This window comes from Mustela nigripes, chromosome 14 (assembly GCF_022355385.1).
Source record: "Mustela nigripes isolate SB6536 chromosome 14, MUSNIG.SB6536, whole genome shotgun sequence".
Classification (NCBI taxonomy): domain Eukaryota; kingdom Metazoa; phylum Chordata; class Mammalia; order Carnivora; family Mustelidae; genus Mustela; species Mustela nigripes.
The window spans coordinates 92,654,854-92,673,859 of record NC_081570.1 but is presented as its reverse complement, the minus strand read 5'-3'; the positions used below and the strand labels follow the sequence as shown (position 1 = coordinate 92,673,859).

Here is a 19,006-nt window from a genome sequence, read left to right as displayed (position 1 = left end):
ATTCCAAAGAGAGAGCAAAGAAAGGGACCGGCCATGAGCTGGCTTTCTGGTAAGGCTGGTTCTATACCACTCTTTTGCTCCTTGTCCGAGCAGATAGAAGGATCACCTTACCACTCAGGAAAGCTGGGAGCTGTAGTTTCTTGTTCTGGGCTGGTATGTGCTCTCAGTTCATGTCTAATGTTCTCTGGGAAGGAACCCGGAGTATAGGACCTTTGGCCACTTGCCAGTCTGCCACGAGTGGCATATCCTCATTAACCAGGGGCCAGCTGGTTGTGGAGTGTGGGTGCCTAGGAAAGGCCTCCTGAGGCCATAGTTCTCAGCTTGATTCTTTGAAGTGTTGATAAGTAGAAAGTGGATTTGAGGGGGAAGGGCAGGGAAAGAAGGGACTTAAGAATAGAATCTGATCACACAACTGCTTGTTAATCAGCTCTTCATAGTCCCTGCACCCCCCCACCTTTCTAGACTTATTTTTCCCTCTTGAATACATAGGACCTGAGGACGCACTCTTGGTATACTCCATGCCCCCTCCCCTAACAAAAGGCCCTGTCGGTCTGTCTAGGCCTCTGCATGACTTCTAACACATATGGCTTCCTTTTCATATGTTAGAACCTAGGTTTCAAGCTTAGGCCAGCACTTGGTCCTGTTGTCCTCACCTTTTCATTTTGATGCAGGTATGGAAAGATTCATCAATGTCTAAAACCTGGTGTCAGGTGTTCTTGTAGAGAGCCAACTACTGAGCTCTAGAAATTGAGGTGGAAAAGTGACCAGAGAGAAAGTGGATGTGTGTTCCACTAACATACAGACTAAAGGCAGCTGTTTTGTCCATAGTTGGCAGTTTTAAAAAGCTATGTACACTTATTAACTCCTTAGCAGCATGGAAATGTAGATCATTTTAAAGGGACAAAAGCAATTAGACTTTCTTTCATATTGTTGTAAACCCAGTCAAAGTTGGGTTTATTAGGGGAAGTTTTAACTCACTTGTGTGCATCCTGGGGACAGTAACTGCATAGAGTTACAGCACTGAGACCACCTGGCCCAGAGGAATGTTCCCTATAAGGTTGCCGTGTTAATATTAGAGAAATGTTAGATATGGGCATGTCCTTACCCAGGCAGCCAGTCCTCATAGCAAGGCATGTTGCAGGTCTAGAAAGTGAAGAGCAGTCCTTCAAGGCTGAGACTAAACCATCCAATACCTGATTAAGAAAAGTGGCAACTCTAGGGGCGCCTGGGTGGCTGTTGGTTAAGTGTCTGCCTTCAGCTCAGGTCATGGTTTAGGTTCCTGGGATCCATCTAGTCAGCCATCAGTCTCCTTGCTCAGTGGGGAGCCTGCTTTGCCTGCCTCTCCCCGTGCTTATGCTGTCATCTGTCTCTGATGAAATCTTTACAAAGTAGCATTGCTACTTAAGAGTATCTTTGCTTTATATACAAAAAGTGTAAAGTTCTACGCAGATTTCAGGTATCTCAGTGGAGGGACCTGCTGAAATAGACTAGTTCTCTCCAGCCACTCTTTTTGAGGGGCACCTGTGTGGCTCAATGGTTAAACGTCTCAGTTAAACGTCTGCCGTTGGCTCAGGTCATGATCCCAGGGTCTTGGAATGGAGTCCTGCATCGGGCTCTTGCTCTCTGCACACCACCCCCGCCCCAGCTTATGTTCTCAGTATCTCAAATTTTAAAATATTTTCAGAGATAATGAAAGTAAAGGGGGGAGAGGAGAGGGAGAAGCAGGCTCCTCACTGAGCAGGGAGTCTGACCTGGAGCTTGATCAATCCCAGGACTGTGGGATCATGACTTGAGCTAAAGGCAGCCAATTCACACACTCAGCCACCCAGGGACCCCAGTCACTGTTCAGACTGTTAGCTGCTCTCCCTTTTACTTCACCTCCCAGTGCATTCCCGGCTCAAGTAAAACTATCCCCCAGGGGGCAGTGTTGGATGGCTACCTCCCCTTCATCCTTACTCTATTTTCCAGCAGCTTCCTGTGAAAGGGGACATGAGGGAATTTTAAAATTTTGAATCCTGCTTTGTTATCAATACATTCTTTTCCTCCATGTAGGCTGCCCTTTCTGGGGGAGATGTTTAAAAGTCCTTAAGAAGCTTCCCTTTGCTTTCCTATAGAGGAACTCCTGCCTGTGTATGTGTCCCTTGTTATGTATGTTAGGTAAAACAAATTTTCTGTTAAATAAACAGTGCTAAATACTGGTTTGAGAAGCCTTTGGTTTCAGAGACCGGTGAGCAACAGGAAGCAGAATAAGAAAGAAGTTGAAAGCTCTGGCTAAAACTTATTAAGGGGCTTGAAATCTTCATGAGGAAGGTGGTTTCTACCTTACCTCTAGTCTCCCTCCAGAACCCAAAAGAACAGCCCTGCCAATTAAAAACTGTAAACTCACTTATATAATCTTCAAAAACTGTTGAAGTAATACTGTAAAAATGAAGATAATGCAGAACTACATAGACCTTAAAGTAAGCTTTATAATCTTTATTATGCTTTTTCCTTAGACCTGCCCCCAACACCATCTTCGTGAAACTCCCTGCCCCTCATTCAATACTTTCTTGAAGAGAACAGCCCTACCCACCATTCCTCATAGAATTCCAGTGGACTATAATTTATTTTCTGATACTATTTTACATACATGACCGACAATTTTTTTGATGAGCTTCCTTTATCACTAGCAGTATATTTTATAAATTCATTTTCATCGATTGTATTCATTTTAATGATCACTTTTCTTGGAGCACCTGGGTAGCTCAGTTGGTTAAGCATCTGCCTTCAGCTCAGGTCATGATCTCAGGGTGCTGGAATCAAGCCCCGGATTGGGCTCCCTGCTCAGCAGAGAGCCTGCTTCTTCTCCCTCTCCCTCTGCCCTTACCCCTTGTTTATGCACTCTCAAGTAGAATCTTTAAAAAAATTAAAATGTTTAATCAATTGTTTCTTGTTATGCTAAAAAAAAAAAAGTCCAGACTGCTAAGGACAACACAAGTGTCCCTAACTGTCTGTACCCCACCCCATCGCACTCCTTGGAGACACCAAAAGTTCTTTGGTTCACAATAACTGGAACTACAAGTAGATTCCAGTTTTGTGAGAACCAGTGCATTTTTTAGGGGGTGGATTGTTTCTTTTTCTAGGAAAACCCTTGGAATGGACCACAGACTTTGTAAACAAAGGCCTCAAAACGCTTAAGATGTCATTGCTCCAAGGAACTTCACTGCACTGAATGTTAATGAAATAGTTACACAGAGTCTTGTGGGTTCAGCTGCTGACAGGAGGTCGGGGAGGAGCATCATGCAAGCTAGAATCTTGAGCCGTACCTTCAAGGATGCAGAGCGTTCACTATGGCTAACATACTTTCTCCCAGTATAAGATGCCCATCTTTGGGAATATCCCGAAATAGGGAAAAACTACAGGTTTTCCCAAAGTCTAGCAAAACAAGCTAGAGGAGCCAGAGTTCATAAATAGGTACAGTAAACGTTTCACCTCTTTTGCAATTAGTTTTTGAAGACCACAGCATGCCGTGCTTTTTATACAGATCATTTGGAAATCACCCATCAACACTCTGTCCATTTACCTGTCGGGCCCTTTAAGTGCTGGTCACGTGTAGGTGGACTCTCCTTCACCTGCACTGCTGCCATTCATCTCTACTCCTTTTCATCCTCCTGTGTGACTCCTGCTGGAATTAGTCAAATTAAGCTCTGAGCATTTTATGGTCTTTCCCTGAAACATCACATTGCTCTCTACTCCTGTACCTTAGCCTTGACCCAGTCAGATTCTTTGTGTTTGCTGAAAAGGCCCTGTTACTCCGCTGCTATCTTTGTCTAACCTCCTCCCTCTGGAAGCCATTTATTACGCTGACCACCCAGTCCTTTCTAGCAGGAATCCACGCAGAAGGGAGCTGACAATCTTATTAATTCCACATTAAAGGAAAAACAGTTTACTTAAGTAGGGTGAAAGTCTGATGCTTCAAAATCTTTTTTTTCCAAGTATTTCAAATTACGTAATTATGTAAAATTAGTATTGAAGAGGGGTACCTGGCAGGAACAGTCGTTGGAGCGTTGGACTCTTGCTCTGGGGGTTATAAGCTTGAGCCCCATGGTCGGCAGAGAGTTTACGTAAAAGAATTAGTAATGAAAAAAAGTATTTTTCCTTCGTCTTCATTCCATAGATTACTGGGAAAGAAGGGTCACTTGGGAGAAAGTCGAACCAAATTACTTGAAGTTAAATACCACAAGGTGGCACACTTTCCCCACTTACAGGGAATTGCACGCCGAGAACTCCCCAGTACAAATAAGTGGCAAAATAACTTGAAGCTTTGTACAATTATACTTGGCAATCTCTAAATGGTTTAAAGATCTAGTGCTGAAGTCAGGTTAAGGGCAATGGTTAAGGAGAAATCAAGTGCATAGGAATGGGGTCTAAGTTCAGGCAGGAAAAGCTCTGACGTTTCCTTGTCACGTGGGCCATATGGAATAGATGTCATGGACTCAGGGAATGTTCAAATGTACGCCTTTTCTGTTTGCTTCCTAAATTCTTGGTACACTTTGTAATGTGGGATGGATTAATTAAGTCCACCAAATATTTCTTATCATACAGATGTAAAGAAAGATTTGTCCATACACCAGGTATGTGATATATAGGTACAGGAATGAAGGAGCAAAACGTGGTGAGGGAAGTAGGAGAGAGGGAGGGTGGGAGAGAAAACACTGGGTGTTGAGGAAGGGTAAGTCACAAGGCTGAGCCTGGGAACTCCATGCTTGAGATGTGGGGAAGGGAGCAGAACGGTAGATCTGAGGGCCCTACTGGCTTCTGCTGTGATCTGGCACAACAGTATCCCCCTCCTACAGGGTCTTTCTGCTTAGTGCACACCATCTTTCATTATCTGCACTGTCCAGGAAAGCTGTGACAATCTGCAGAGAGGTGTGGGCTCAAACCCATACTGAACCATGTTTCTTTATATCGCTATTGTAATTGTAGTTACTAGCGGAAGGAATGTGCCAGCACTGTTGTTCCTCTGTGAGGACCCAGTCAAAGGAAAGAAGAGCCTGGACAGCGGTGGCACTGAGCATCAGTTACACGAGGATCTTACCCTCTAATAGTGGCATATTTGTTGACCATCTTCTCTGTGACTAACACTAGAACGAAGGTATTATGTATGCAGATGCTGCACAAAGGCAAATTCTGGCTCGACAGAGGAGTGCTTACCATGCTATATTCCTAATAGTTCACGGGTGCTTGCGCTTAACCCAGAAGAGTTAGTAGTATCTCCATCCTCAATTAGAAACAGGTTCAGAAGGGAGCCTGAATTCAGACTCAGGTCTGTCTGACTAGAACCCATGTTCCCCCCACCACTGGAGGGTGAAACTCAGAGTTCAAAAGAAGGGTCTTTCACTGGAAGATTTAAGACTGTGTTACACCATCCAGTAATGAGGGGAAACTGTGAGGAAGAAGTTACAGGGATCCTTTCACTTCTCTTTTCTTACCTTGGAGAGAATCTGACCGATTTCTGACAGAACCTTAAACTGACATTTTAAAGTATACACATTATAAAGTTTAATGTCTGCCTTTTTTTTTCACATTATAAAGTTTAAGATGATTTTTATTGAACAGGTATAAGATTCACTTTTACATTATTACAAATACAATAAATTTTTTTGTAAAAAAAATTTATGGGATTTATAATTGTACAGTAAAACAAATATATAAATATGAAGGTCATTTTCCAAGTATTAGAACAATACTAATGGAATCACTTCCATAACAATTTTTTTTCATAAACATTTACATGATTACCCACAAGTTGTATCAACTTCCAAAATAAGATGTATTTCCAAAAAACAATCAAACAAAATATCCTAAGTATTCCTCTGCAAGGGATTTGGTCAATGAATATCAGAGAATTTTGTTATATTTATATATATATATATATGACGAACGTAAACATTTGTAAATGCAGACTACATTGTCGTAAATAATAAAAATTTGCCAGCTTGTCATATAAGGAGTAGCTACATACCACTCACATCACTATTTAAAATACACTGTGTATATATTCTCTTAGGAAAGATCACGTATATAAGGTAATAAGGCCTTAATTTCCAGAGTAGTCTTTAAACTTACTTCATCCTTTATATTTTTAGACTTTATATTTTTAAACATCTCAGCTATTAAAGTTATGCATAGTACCTAAGCCAACACAGACACGGGCATTAATAATTTCAATTACAGTACTTGAATATGTTCACATGACGTACCATTAAGAGAAATGACTGAGTATAATTTCTGAAGAGTCCCAGTTAGACCTGTTAAAATAAAATGCAACCCCATCATATAAGCCTTTTAAGCATTATTAAAGTCTTAATGTAGCCTGACACTTCAGAGTACTTAAATACTTAATACTGTTAACTTGAGTTTGCAAAGTGGTCTAGTTGACGTGGCAATCTCAGTCTAAAATTACTAAACTCACTTCTGGATGTCTTATGCTTTGGTTGGAGGTTAGCTGAAGATTTGTTTTCCTTTTAGTAACAAATGGGCTAAGTGGTGGACCTTGGGATTCTTCGTCAAGACTTTCTCAGGTAAGTACTAATCCACTACAGTTGCTGAATATGGAAGCCTTCCACCCCACAAAGGGGAGACAACCATCAAAATGCAAACTGATGGCCCAAGGCTGCTTTGCCCATGCTACCCCTGACATCCTCTGGTCTCAGTTACCAGCTCCAGCCACAGGAAGTGGGCTTCTGACCGGCCTCTGTATTTCCCCCAAACAGAATATTTGAGGCTTCCTTATCTGACCACAAATAAATAGCTTTAATATACCATTAATCCTTCTCTAGGATAGGATTAGACAAAAACAATGTTATAGATTTGCAAATTCTCCAAGACTGGGTGATCTGAAATTTGAAATTAATATTTAAAGACCAATATTAAGATCTAATTTTTCGAATCCAAAATTTTCTCAACTCCAAATGGAACCAAAAGTGCACTTGGTATTTAAAAAGCAATTTTTAAAAATAGCTACATTGTTCAAATATAGCTCCACAGTACATGCTCTAAGAAAAAAATGGAGAAGTAAGGCAGATATTTAAGCAAACTTTAACAAATATTTCCAGAGTGCTGCAAATAAATGTGATTGCAAAGTATGCCCACCAATGCCACACAAAAAATGAATCCACACTTGTGCTGACTTTTCCCTCATCAATGTTTCTATTAAAATTATTTCCTACTACATAAATCAAGATGTATCTGGTGGCTGCTAAAATTACAGAGGCAAGATTTTTATGCTTTTCAAGATCTCCACATTTTATTTTTAAAAAATAATTCTATATCGTTTTAAATACTGAGAGCCAGTCTTGTATAAAGGTATCAGGCCGAGGTCAGGCAAGGATAAGATGAGCAATGTCTGAATTACAGGACCTTTTACATATTGAAGACTGTCCTCACTGAACCTCACTTACAGTCAATAGTTTTTATCATTTTCAAAATGGCAAAAATCATTTGCATAAGTGCCAATAAAAAATATAGCCTAGAAGTAATATTTTTAAAATAGAAAAATATGTTCTTAAAACATGTCATAAATATCTGTAAACACTAGTTTCATATCTCTATTAAAAACTTTGAGTTCCCCCCAATAATATATATGGATGGATCAGCTCATTTGTTAATCACAGAGAACAAGCAAGTCTTTACCACTTAAGCCAACGGTTTCCTTGGTTAGACTAAAATGGTCAGGTCAATTTTCTTCCTGCCAAAATAACAAAAGTATTACTAATGACTCAAGCTCTCTCTCAACATTCAAAAGATTCCAACATGGGGTTTCACCTTTTAAAAAACATCTGTTTGTATTAGAACCGGATTAATGTAGAATACCTAATCCTTGAAATGTTAAAAAACCTAAAACCCTAACAGGAACTACTCAAAATTTTCCAAAGCTCTACGTTTGGACATTGAAATAATTTTCTTAATATATTTTCCCTTTACATTGCCAACACAAAAATGGTTCACCTAGGCCAAAGTTATTCTAAGGTGTCGTGTTTTTTTCTGGACACAGTTTTGAAAGGAAGGACTGGGAATTAGTGGTTCTAGAGAATCTGCATTTTTCTTCAGTGACTGAGTGACTCCAAGAACATTAAAACTTGTTATTTAAGACCAGAAAAACTTCCCATCTGATAAAAAGATGATCTGTCTGCTGAGCTTGTTAAACTGCATCCAGAGCAGATATTCTTACTTTTAAAGCTATATTGAATTATGTCATATCCCACTGTCTCAAAACAACTACTGTTACAGTAAAGAAAAAAAAAGTAGTATCCCACTGCGGGGAGTTTAAAATAGGAAACCACGAGTCCATGTCAGTAATGTCAAGCAGCTGTCCCCGGTTTTATCTGCCACCTCCTTGGAATAATTTTCAGTTTCAGATAGAAGTCTGAACTTAACACAGAAAAGGCTACTGTTTCTGACCATGCTACAATTTTTCTCCTGTCCTGAATTCTGACTCCTGAAACCAGCAGATAGTATTCAGTTAGAATAGCTCTTAAGGTGCCTTATGGGAGCCTAACCTATTAAATATGAAACTTACCTTGAATCTCAACTATAGTTCTGCAGCTCATCTAACATTAACTAGTAACAATACGTGTTGCATAATAATGGCATTACACTCATTCACATATCTCAGACTTAAACACACTTACTCCATTTGTGACGGATACAGTGAGAATTAAGCACTCTACACGTTTAAGTTGTAGTATAACATTTTCCCCCAAGCACGAACACCCAAACTTTATATCAATGACTCAATCAAGAAGAGTTAATAAGCAGTACAATACTGTAGGTAGGATAGAACATGGAAGATTTCCTTAAGAGATTATAACTATTTTGACAGAATTTATAGGATTCAGATGATTCACTTATTACCTCCTGGAACATTAAAATGATATAATTAGAGCCTAAACCTGTTGAACACCTCTACTGCAGGTTTTATACGTCATACAGAACTATACTTGGGTGTATAGCGCTGCTTTCCCCACCTGGCTGTTCTGAAAGGAAAATCAGGCTTCTTTTCATTATCCTGTGCAGTGACTGCAGAAGCCGTGTGCCACTAGTGACACGTGGCCCAGCCCGTGGGTGCTCCAGTTCTGATGTTCTTTTTCGGTGGGTGGGACAGGATGGTAGTGGGCGCTTTCCAAGAAGAAATCGGTGATGGCTTTCATCTTAACAGAGGAACGTGCTTGAATGAGGTGCCGCAACAGCTTGACTGCCCATTTCTCAGAGCCCCAGGGAAGCTCCAGTTCAGGAGTTTGACTGCTAGCGTTTGATCACGACTTGCTCATAAGCTCCAGACCCGACTCTACGACAGGAGGGGAGAAAAAAACCACTTCAAGGTCTTGAGTTATGATGCTTAAAACTGTTCTAGTGAGCCTTGCCCTCATAAAGACAGTGCACTAGGCATTTTCTACTAGATTTTATTTCCACACAGTTCAAAGAGATCAGTTAGAGAGTACTTGAAATTGTAAATGTTTATCATCAGTACATTGGAATGGTCTAGTCACGCTTATTCCTGTGGTAATCTAGTATTGTTCCTAAATCTTTTTTTTTTTAAGATTTCATTTATTTATTTGACAGAGATCACAAGTAGGCAGAGAAGCAGGCAGAGAGAGAGGAGGAAGCAGGCTCCCTGCTGAGCAGAGAGCCCGATGCGGAACTCGATCCCAGAACCCTGAGATCATGACCCAAGCCAAAGGCCGAGGCCTAACCCACTGAGCCACACAGGTGCCCCTATTGTTCCTAAATCTTAACCTGTGCCAAGAAATCTCTTAAAAAATGTTTACACACACACACACACACCTATATAATATATATATATAAAAATCAGTCTCATCCAAAAGTATATACTGACTGGCAATTTACCCAGGCCTTGCAGTTAACAGGTGAATGTTTCTAGTGTGTGTGGTGTCTTAATGTACTTTTCTAGAAAATGCAAGAATTCTTTTAGTTAACATGCTAATGTTTTTATTTTCCTCCCCCCGCCTTTTTTTCTTTTTCTTTTTTTTTTTTTTTATAAAGATTTCATTTATTTGAGAGAAAGCAAGCGCAAGCAGGGGGATAGGCAGAGGCAGAGGGAGACACAGACTTCCCACTGAGCAGGGAGCCCAATGTGGGCCTTGATCCCAGGATCCTGACATCATGACCTGAGCTGAAGGCAGACACTTAAGCTAATGAGTCCTCCAGGTGCCCCATGCTGATGTCTTTCTATGTGGTCAGTGACGTAGACTGTACCAGTGTAATACGGATTTAGAGTGAAATGATTTTTTTAAAAAGAATTATTTATTTATTTATTAGAGTGCAGGAGAGCAGGGGGAGGGGCAGAGGGAAAAGGGTGGGGAGAGAAAGAGAGACAAAGAAGCAGACTTCCTCTTGAGCTCAGAGGTTTGAGTCCACAACTTTGAGATCATAACCCAAGACAAAATCAAAAGTAGGATGTTCAGCCGACTGAGCCACCCAGGTGCCCCTAAAATGAAGTGATCTGGAAGAGGGGTTTATTTCTTCATTACCTTGGCTTGGCATACTGCTTGTTGTCCCCCTAAATCTATCCTTTACTTCTTCATGGTTCTAGCTACAGGCTGTATAGACATCTCAGCTAGAGGCCACATCTCCTAAACCTCCTTGACAGGTACTGGCATGACACTCAGTTCCTCCCTCCATGGAACATGAGTGGGGATGTGTCAACTTCTGTCTCATAAAGAGAAATTGCTTGCTCTGGACTGGTTTGACAACAGGTAGGGATGATGATGAAGGGCAAAACGGAGGGGACTTGGGTCCCTGAATCACTTTTTGAGGCCAAGCAGTCTCATCACCTGGCCATTGTATTTCTGGTTATCTTTGCTATAGCAGCTTAGCCTTTGCCCTGATCTTCCAGGTACTGACTGACCTCTATGAATGAAATGTGGAGAATGCTAAAAACTTAAAACTTGCAAGCTTTGTGACTAAAACAAGTATTTAAATGAAATAATGGCCTCATCAACAGAACGTTTTTTATTGCTGATGCACCTAGTATCTTGGCCCTGTGTTATAATGGAATGAACACACATGCTCCTTCTATTCTTTCTTCATCTGGGAGGATAAAGGTTTTTCTACAAGCCCATAAAAGCAGGGTCTTTTTGATGGCAGCTCGGTTTATTTTTAGGTGAGGATCTTTGAGCCCTCCTGAGTAAACAGGAGGGGAGCTGAAGAGGTGCTGCTCCATGGAGGGGACGGTATTATTGCTTAAAGTTATCACCAGTACCCATCTCCTGCGTCATGATGCCAGGAACTATACTACCTGACCATTTCACTCTGAGTATGCCTGAGATCAGTAAGACCAGAAGCAACCACCATGACTGGTCTCTTCCCATATGGAATTTTAAGAGGAAATTCTAAACAATGGGGGAGAAGTACTGGTTACCAGCCCACTGTGGACTGAATTGGACTTTCCAGTTGACTGCTCAGAGGTCTTGTTCTTAAGGATTCATTCTGCAGAAGAAACAGGAACATTCTCAATGGAACACCAGTGAACACTCATTCACAGCTAAAGAAATTCAGAATTTGAAGGGACCTTGCTGAGTGCCGCCCCTGCACACTGGCTTTCAGTACTGGTTGTATTCTGGAAATGATGGAGTAACAGGAATCAGACTTTTCCCTCCTGATTTAAATAACTAGAAAATTTTTTACAGCACATGTAAAACAATAGTTTCACACACTGGACAACAGGCAGTACAGGACTGTTCCTAAGAGAATGGAACTCAGTGAAGAAAGCCCAAAGCGGTTTCACTTCAGGGTCCTTCCAGCATGCAGTGCAGGGAGAACCCAAACACAAGCAGGTGGTCTTTCTGAGAGCAGGGGTCAGGGGTCAGAGCTCAGGGAGGCTGGGGGCTAGAATCTGTAGGTGAGGATAACAGAAGGAGGGGCAGGTAAAAATAATGGCTGGAGACTTCCAAGCTTGAGGAAAACTGTAAACCACAGATGCATAAGCTCAATGAACCCCAAGCAGAATAAACACAAGAGAAACGCACCAAGGGGCATCATAACCAAACTGCTAAGAACCAGTGATAAAAATCTTAAAAATGGCCAGAGATGAAAGATAAATCACATCGAGGAACAGAACCAACTGAAAGCAGACTTTTCCTCAGCAACTAAATGTCTCCGAGGCAAGCAAGGAGATGCAACCCTGCAATGTCTGTAGGTATCCCTGAGCTGGTCAGGCTGCATCCACAGGCTTCAAGGTAGTACTGGGGACATTCCTCCCCAAGTCTCTATTGTTTATTGCTCTGTTCTCTTCATTCTCAAGGGCTCACTTTCCTAACAAGTATGCATGGTTCTCATACCTCTTCAGTGACTTGAGTAAATGATTCTAGTTCCATCTTGTGCTGCCAGTTTCTCTCTCAGAACAGACTGAATGCCAGCACATTCATTGCTCTGATACACACCAGCTAGTGATGGACAACCTACCTATACAAGTATTGTGCTGGGCATCTCCCAGCAACTCTGCAAGAGAGAACTTTAATTGTGCATAATAGTACTTGAGTGTTTACTGCATGCCAGATTTTTTTTTAGTCATTTACATGTTTTACCTCACTTCATTTAGCCTTATAACTCTTATGAGGTAGGTTCTGTTACTGGCACTATTTTGTAGGTGAGGAGACAGGTGAGGCAGGGAGAAGTGGGGTAACTTACTGAATATGCATGGCTGATCCTCGGTGGAGCTTGGGACTGAACCCAGGAAACCCAACTCCAGACCCTGTGTCATTAACCCCAACGATATGTCTTTTTGGTGGCAAGTAAGAGATGTAATTTGTCAGGATTATAGCCAAGCTGGGTCATGACAGCTAAACCAGGAATGAAACCTATGTCTGACTGCATGGCCCATTCTCTTTTCACCGTAATACACTGTCTCCAACATTCCTCAGTCTTTCTGTGGCATGTGATATTAATTGTCTATTTCAACCCCTAATTATCATCTTAGGCTTTCAGGCACTGGGTGATGATTCTACTAACATTAATTTGGAAAGGGGGTGGGACCCAGAATTATGAATGCCTTTATAGCCTAGGTCCTAGATTATCTCTCATAGAAATTGTTTTTCTTTCCTCTGAATAACAATAACATACACAACTAGCATATACTGAGAACTGTCCATGTGTTACACACTGTGTTAAATACTTTACATAAGTTATCTAATTGAATCCTCAGCAAAATCCTGTGAGTTAGGTAATATTTATCACTCCCATTTTTCAGGTGAGGAAAATAAGCCTTGCAGAGGTTAATAACACCAGTAAAGCAGATAGGGGTGGAAGTCTGACTGGGACCCTGAGCAGTCAGAAATGAGAGAAGAGATCTATCTGGGCATTTATTATTTTGGTTCCTTTTGGTTGGAGTTGTATTATTTGCTATTCTTCTACCTAAATTAATAATTACTAGAGCTTACTGAGTATATTATGTCATTTACTCTTTAAATCAATCTCATGATTATCCCCACTTTTCAACAGGGGTAACTAAAATTCCATTGAAGTTCAAAGATTTACTGAGGCCCCAAAAGTGGTCTGGCTAGGATATGAACCCAAACTCTTTAACTCAAAAACACGTGTTTCTCTACAGTACTTATCACTGTCCTCATAAATGTTATTTTTCGACCTGTTCTTTGCTACTAGTGTCTCCTTGCTCCAGTCTCCCTTCCCCACCACCTCTCCCACGACAAATTATGGCTAGTTTTCTAAAATGCCCATCTGAGAGATCACTTTTCTGCAAAGAATGATCAAACTGTACACATGATAAAAAAAGGATAATAAACTCTTTGTGATGATGGCAGAGGCCATTTACAACCTGGCTTTGAGATTATTGCCAGCCCCATGTTCCACAGCTCCCTTCACATGCCCCCTCCTCCGAAGTACCTGTTCCCTGGCAAGTCCCTGAGTAGGTTACATTAGTCACAAGCCCGCGAGGAATACGGTGAGCTACCATGAATGTGTCTGGACTCAAAGAGACAGGAGTCTGAATCTTGGTTTTATCTATTATTAGTTTTAAGGCTTTGGGAAAATTCCTTTAACTTAACCTCTTTGTTTTCTCTTTTTAAAAACTAATAATAGTACTTTGTGAGTAGTAAAAGAGATAATGTAAGAACTGAATGAAACATATATATGTGCCTGGCATAAAACAAATAAATGCTCCATAAGTGACATTGATAATTATTACATATTTACTGTTATGTAATTAGATATTGTGATTATTATGCCTATTAGTTCCTTCTATTTGAACCTATTACCAGAAAAATTTGTCTTCCTCATATCCACCTGTTTACCCCCCATTTATTTTTTAATTCTTACTTTTAATTCTCCCCAAGACTCTCTAGAAAGTGTCAACTTTCTAGGAAGTTTTCTCTGTGTGAGTGCGGTCCCATCTCTGTTCTCTGTGTTTCCTCTACTTCTCTCTATTATAATACTTATTATACTGCTATAAATTTTAGTTTGTCTATCTCACCTGCTAGAAAGAGTCAGATAATAAATATTTTAGGCTTCGAGGGCCATTGTGATCTCTCCATACTACTCAGTTCTGCTACTGGAGCATCAAAGCAGCCATAGATAATACATAATAAGTGTCACTGTATTCCAATAAAACTATTTCTGCAAAAACAGGCAGTGGACCAACTTGGCTCTCATAGGCTGTAATTTGCCAGCCCCATGTGCTCAGAACATAAGCTAGCTGAGGGTGAGCTGGGTCTTTCTGCCTTTGCATCCTTACCCATGACTTGGCCTAATAAGTAGTTACTAAATTTAATGAATAGTAAGTCAGCGAGAGGGAATGAAAACTATAAATTGTGCTTACATCCTCTAAAAACCCCAGTTCAAATGAACTATTCCCTCATAGTCTCCTTCTTACCTAACTATCATATCTGATTATAGGTATTTACTGTATCCTTCATATCTTTTGGACCCTGCAAGATGCTGGACACGTAGGAGGTACTGAACAAGACAAGTACTGGTGGAACAAATGAGACATTCCTTCAGGTTTTGAGCATTAGAGAATAAAACAACTGTCTCTGACCAAGGGGGCTCCCTAACCCAATGATGACTTATTCTGGAACTCTCCATAGATATTATGTAGAAATATAGAGTACCGGGCTGCACATCAGGGCAGAGATCAGAGTTCCTCAAGTGTTCTGAGCATTGGTGCTCACAACTATTTGCTGCAGGGCTAGGTATCAGAATAGGAAGTCTGGCAGGTACCTTTTCTTCATTTGAATCTGATTAACTCCCAAAGTGATGTTTGGTCTTTCACAACTGTTTTTAGATGTATGTTGACTCTGGTACAGTGGAGAAGAGGGGAGTACAAAAAAGGTTAATACCAAGTGTATGCTGCTGAGTGACCACGTAGCTCACGATAGAGAAGATCACTGACTGGAATGTAATTCTGCTTTGCTCTTTCTAAAATATCAGATTAAGAACTCTCCTTTTTTTTTTCCCCCCCAAAGGACTGATTTGTCAGAGAGAGCAAGAGAGAGCAAGTGCACAAGCAGAGGGAGCAGCAGACTCCCCACTGAGTAGGGAGCCTGATATAGGGCTCTATTCCAGGTCTCTGAGATCATGACTTGAGCTGAAGGCAGGCAGATGCTTAACCAACTGAGCTACCCACCCATGCCCTAAGAACTCTTACCTAAACATCCTTTAAAAAAAAAAAAAAATTATTTATTCATTTAACAGAGAGAGAGATCACAAGCAGGCAGAGAGAAAGGCAGAGAGAGGTGGAAGCAGGCTTCCCGCCGAGCTGAGAGCCTGATGTGGAGCTCGATCCCAGGACCCTGAGATCATGACCTGAGCTGAAGGCAGAGGCTTAACCCACTGAGGCACCCAGGTGCCCCGAGATTTTATTTATTTATTTGAGAGAGAGCACACAATGCACACAAGCAGTGGGAGAGGCAGAAACAGACTCCCTGCTGAGCAGAGAGCCCAAAACAGGACTTGATCTCAGAACCCTGGGATCATGACCTGAGCTGAAGGAAGACACTTAACAACTGAGCCCTTCAGAGGTTCCTAAACATCCCTTTTCACTGCATCTTGCCCCATGTTCTTCTGGTCCTCTACTAATACATTCTAAAAACACATTTAAGAAAATCAACAAACTTATAATTTCAAACTCAAGATAAGGAAAACACAGAGGTGTAATTCTTCACATGGAAACACTGTATGTGTTTTCTAGCCTCAGTCTCAGACAAACTTTGTACCCTTCATTTTCCACTCAAGAACATTTAAAAGAAAAAGGCAGACTACATACCTATTTGGAAGATGATGGCTGCCAAAGGTAGTGCTTCCCCCAGGTCCCACAAATAACCTCAGGCCTTCTTCTGCAATTCACATTTAAGTATTTGTTAGGGACACTTAGCAGATTATTGTCAAACAATATTCCTCTTGTACTCAATTCATATTTTACATTTCAATTTTATTAAAGAAATAAAAAACTTAGCTAAATGCATGTTTTCAAATAGGCAATCTAGAAGATATCCTTGGAGTTATTTCTCATCAACTTCCCTAAAGCTATTTTTCTTTAAAACTGAGTAAAGAAGACATCTCTTCCTATAAATTTCTACAAGTAAGTTTAATTATTTCTCTTTACAAGCAGTTATACGGTGAAACTAAGTCCATTGTTAACTGCTCTCTATTCACACCAGCATGAACAATTACACCTTTCAAACTGATGGCATGTAAATTTTCAGCCTCAGTGAACATGCTGAGGAAGGAATAAAAGATTCTCTTATTCACTCTCATCTCAAGATCACCACCCAACTCTCCAAATTACACAGTGATGTGAATACCTGTGTCCAGTTATGTCAAAACAGGTGAGACATCTGTCATAAGGTTTGTAAATATGGTGGACGTTGAGGCATACACAATAAAACCTTTCTTTAAAATTGGTGTTTTTAAACTAAAGTTCATTCTTTTCCCAATTTAATATCCATTCCTGGAAATACATGAGCTACAAAGTTATCTTCGGATTTTCATGGGCAATGAAATTTACTTTACCAGCATGCAACAGTGTGATGTAGGGTCCCTTTCCTTTTGGGCACATGGACCACAAAAACCTGGGTTGCAGACATCTATGCACATTTAATGTTATCCACCCACCTTCCGCACTGGAATCTAGGCTGAAGTCTTGACTCTGAAGTATTTTCTCCACAATATCATCTGCATCCACTCTGGTGTCATCAACTCGCTTCAGTTGAGATTCTACAGAATCTTGCTTCACTGGGCATCTAGAAAAATTAAAAAAAAAATGTCTCCTCCTTCTTCTTATGTTATGAAAATAAAGTTGTTTTTTCTCTCCATTTAAACACAAACTGAAAGCATACCTTGTAAGCAGGTCTGCAGCCGTATCTTCTTTGCCGGGTAGATCAAGGTTTGGTTCGGCTGTTTTTGGCTCAATTTCATCACAGGGCTCTAGAATGCTTTCAATGCCTGTTGACGTGCTTCCCACTGAGGTGTTTCTCCTGTGGCAGAGCTCCGAGAAACTGGATGACCGGGAGTGGCAGGAGCTATACCCTGTCAGAGAAAAGCACTCTGGATAAAATATGAGTATCAAATACACTGCAATCAGGCATTCTTCTCCCATACCCCAATAATTCCAAGTAATCCCTTAGAGCAATAAATGTCTAAGGGAATTCAGCCTCATGTTAGGCTCTACCTGATACTTTTGACTGTTGGCTTGCATAGCTTGATGTTCTAGAATGTCCACAGGCACCAAGTTCATCTGGAACAGAGGCACTCTTTGCTGAAAGATCTGCAATATGTCATAACACGATGTTACTAAGACTGCCAACAAATCAATGGTCAATTTGTATTCTCATCTGCAGATTTTATAAACTGCCAAGTTCATTAACAAAAAAATTAGTTACAAAGTGAAAGAGACCCTTTTAAAAACTGGTACAATGTCAACTCTGTTGCAAGAAATTAAAAAAATGTAAATACCTGAGTTTATTGAAGAAATACAGCTTGTTTTTTTTCCCATAAGATTTAACAGCATTCTATCTTAAACCATTTTGGCTTTTATGTTCAATATTTATCTAATAAAAATGAGTTGGATGTATTCTTATACTTACAAAATAGTCAGGTTTTTGTGTGCTTTTTGAGGAAATCTTGCTCTCAAAAAATCCATCACAGCAGTAAACTAAAGAGCACTCTGTTATTTTAATGTTAGTGTTGCTAGTGCTAGGCTGTAATTTGGGCAAATGTCTGTGGTTTAAATCAACACAGCATGGAATGCAGCAGTGAGAATAAAAGTTCTCAGGAATTAATTATAGTATTCAGTTTCAAAGTAAATGTACAAAAAAAACCCAAACCAAAAAACCAACTGTCATTTCTAGCAGTTCCTGATAATATGCATGTTCCAGATGCCAATTATGTATTTCCAGAAGGAAACTCCTCAGAATGCAAAACTGTGGCCATTTTCATTAGTGTGAAATATTTGGAAACTAGAACTGCTTTTCACTTAGAGGCAAAAGGAAACCAACCAAGTAATACAGCAATTACACAGCAGTTCTATAAATGGTAATGGATGCAGCCAGATTAAGAAATGCTGCCCACCAAGGAAGCTCCTGGAGCGACCTGGCCCTTCTGCAAAGGTTTCTCAATTCTGGACAGGCCATAAGATAAGAATCCAAATCAACATCCCTGGGCCTACTCTACAGTGGTCCTAAACACAAAAGTGAACTCTAGCAAGATCGAAACCCGAAGTGTTGGTTCATGAATCAGGAATGATACAGGACTAAACTTTTACAGCGAGGGCTGTCTCAGATTCTAATTCATCCATTTACTGGTTTTCAAAATGTATTCATTCGGGGGGCGCCTGGGTGGCTCAGTGGTTTAAGCCTCTGACTTCAGCTCAGGTCATGATCTCAGGGTCCTGGGATCGAGCCCCACATCGGGCTCTCTGCTCGGCAGGGAGCCTGCTTCCCCCTCTCTCTCTGCCTGCCTCTCTGTCTACTTGTGATCTCTCTCTATCAAATAA

At 40.6% G+C, this 19,006-nt stretch overlaps 1 protein-coding gene across 2 annotated transcripts in view; it reads right to left on the bottom strand.

Annotated features, from left to right (window-relative positions):
• Positions 1-5,522: 5,522 nt before the first annotated feature.
• The window catches only part of EEIG2 (EEIG family member 2), an 83,660-nt gene continuing 70,176 nt past the window's right edge, over positions 5,523-19,006 (bottom strand). For both annotated transcript variants that reach the window (XM_059375599.1, XM_059375600.1), the window contains 5 exons: positions 17,684-17,779; positions 17,352-17,541; positions 17,128-17,255; positions 16,280-16,349; positions 5,523-9,328 (listed from right to left, as the gene is read on the bottom strand). In XM_059375599.1, the coding sequence (XP_059231582.1) occupies positions 9,286-9,328; positions 16,280-16,349; positions 17,128-17,255; positions 17,352-17,541; positions 17,684-17,779 (527 nt within the window). In that variant the 3' untranslated portion in view covers positions 5,523-9,285. The remainder of the gene's footprint in view (positions 9,329-16,279; positions 16,350-17,127; positions 17,256-17,351; positions 17,542-17,683; positions 17,780-19,006) is intronic.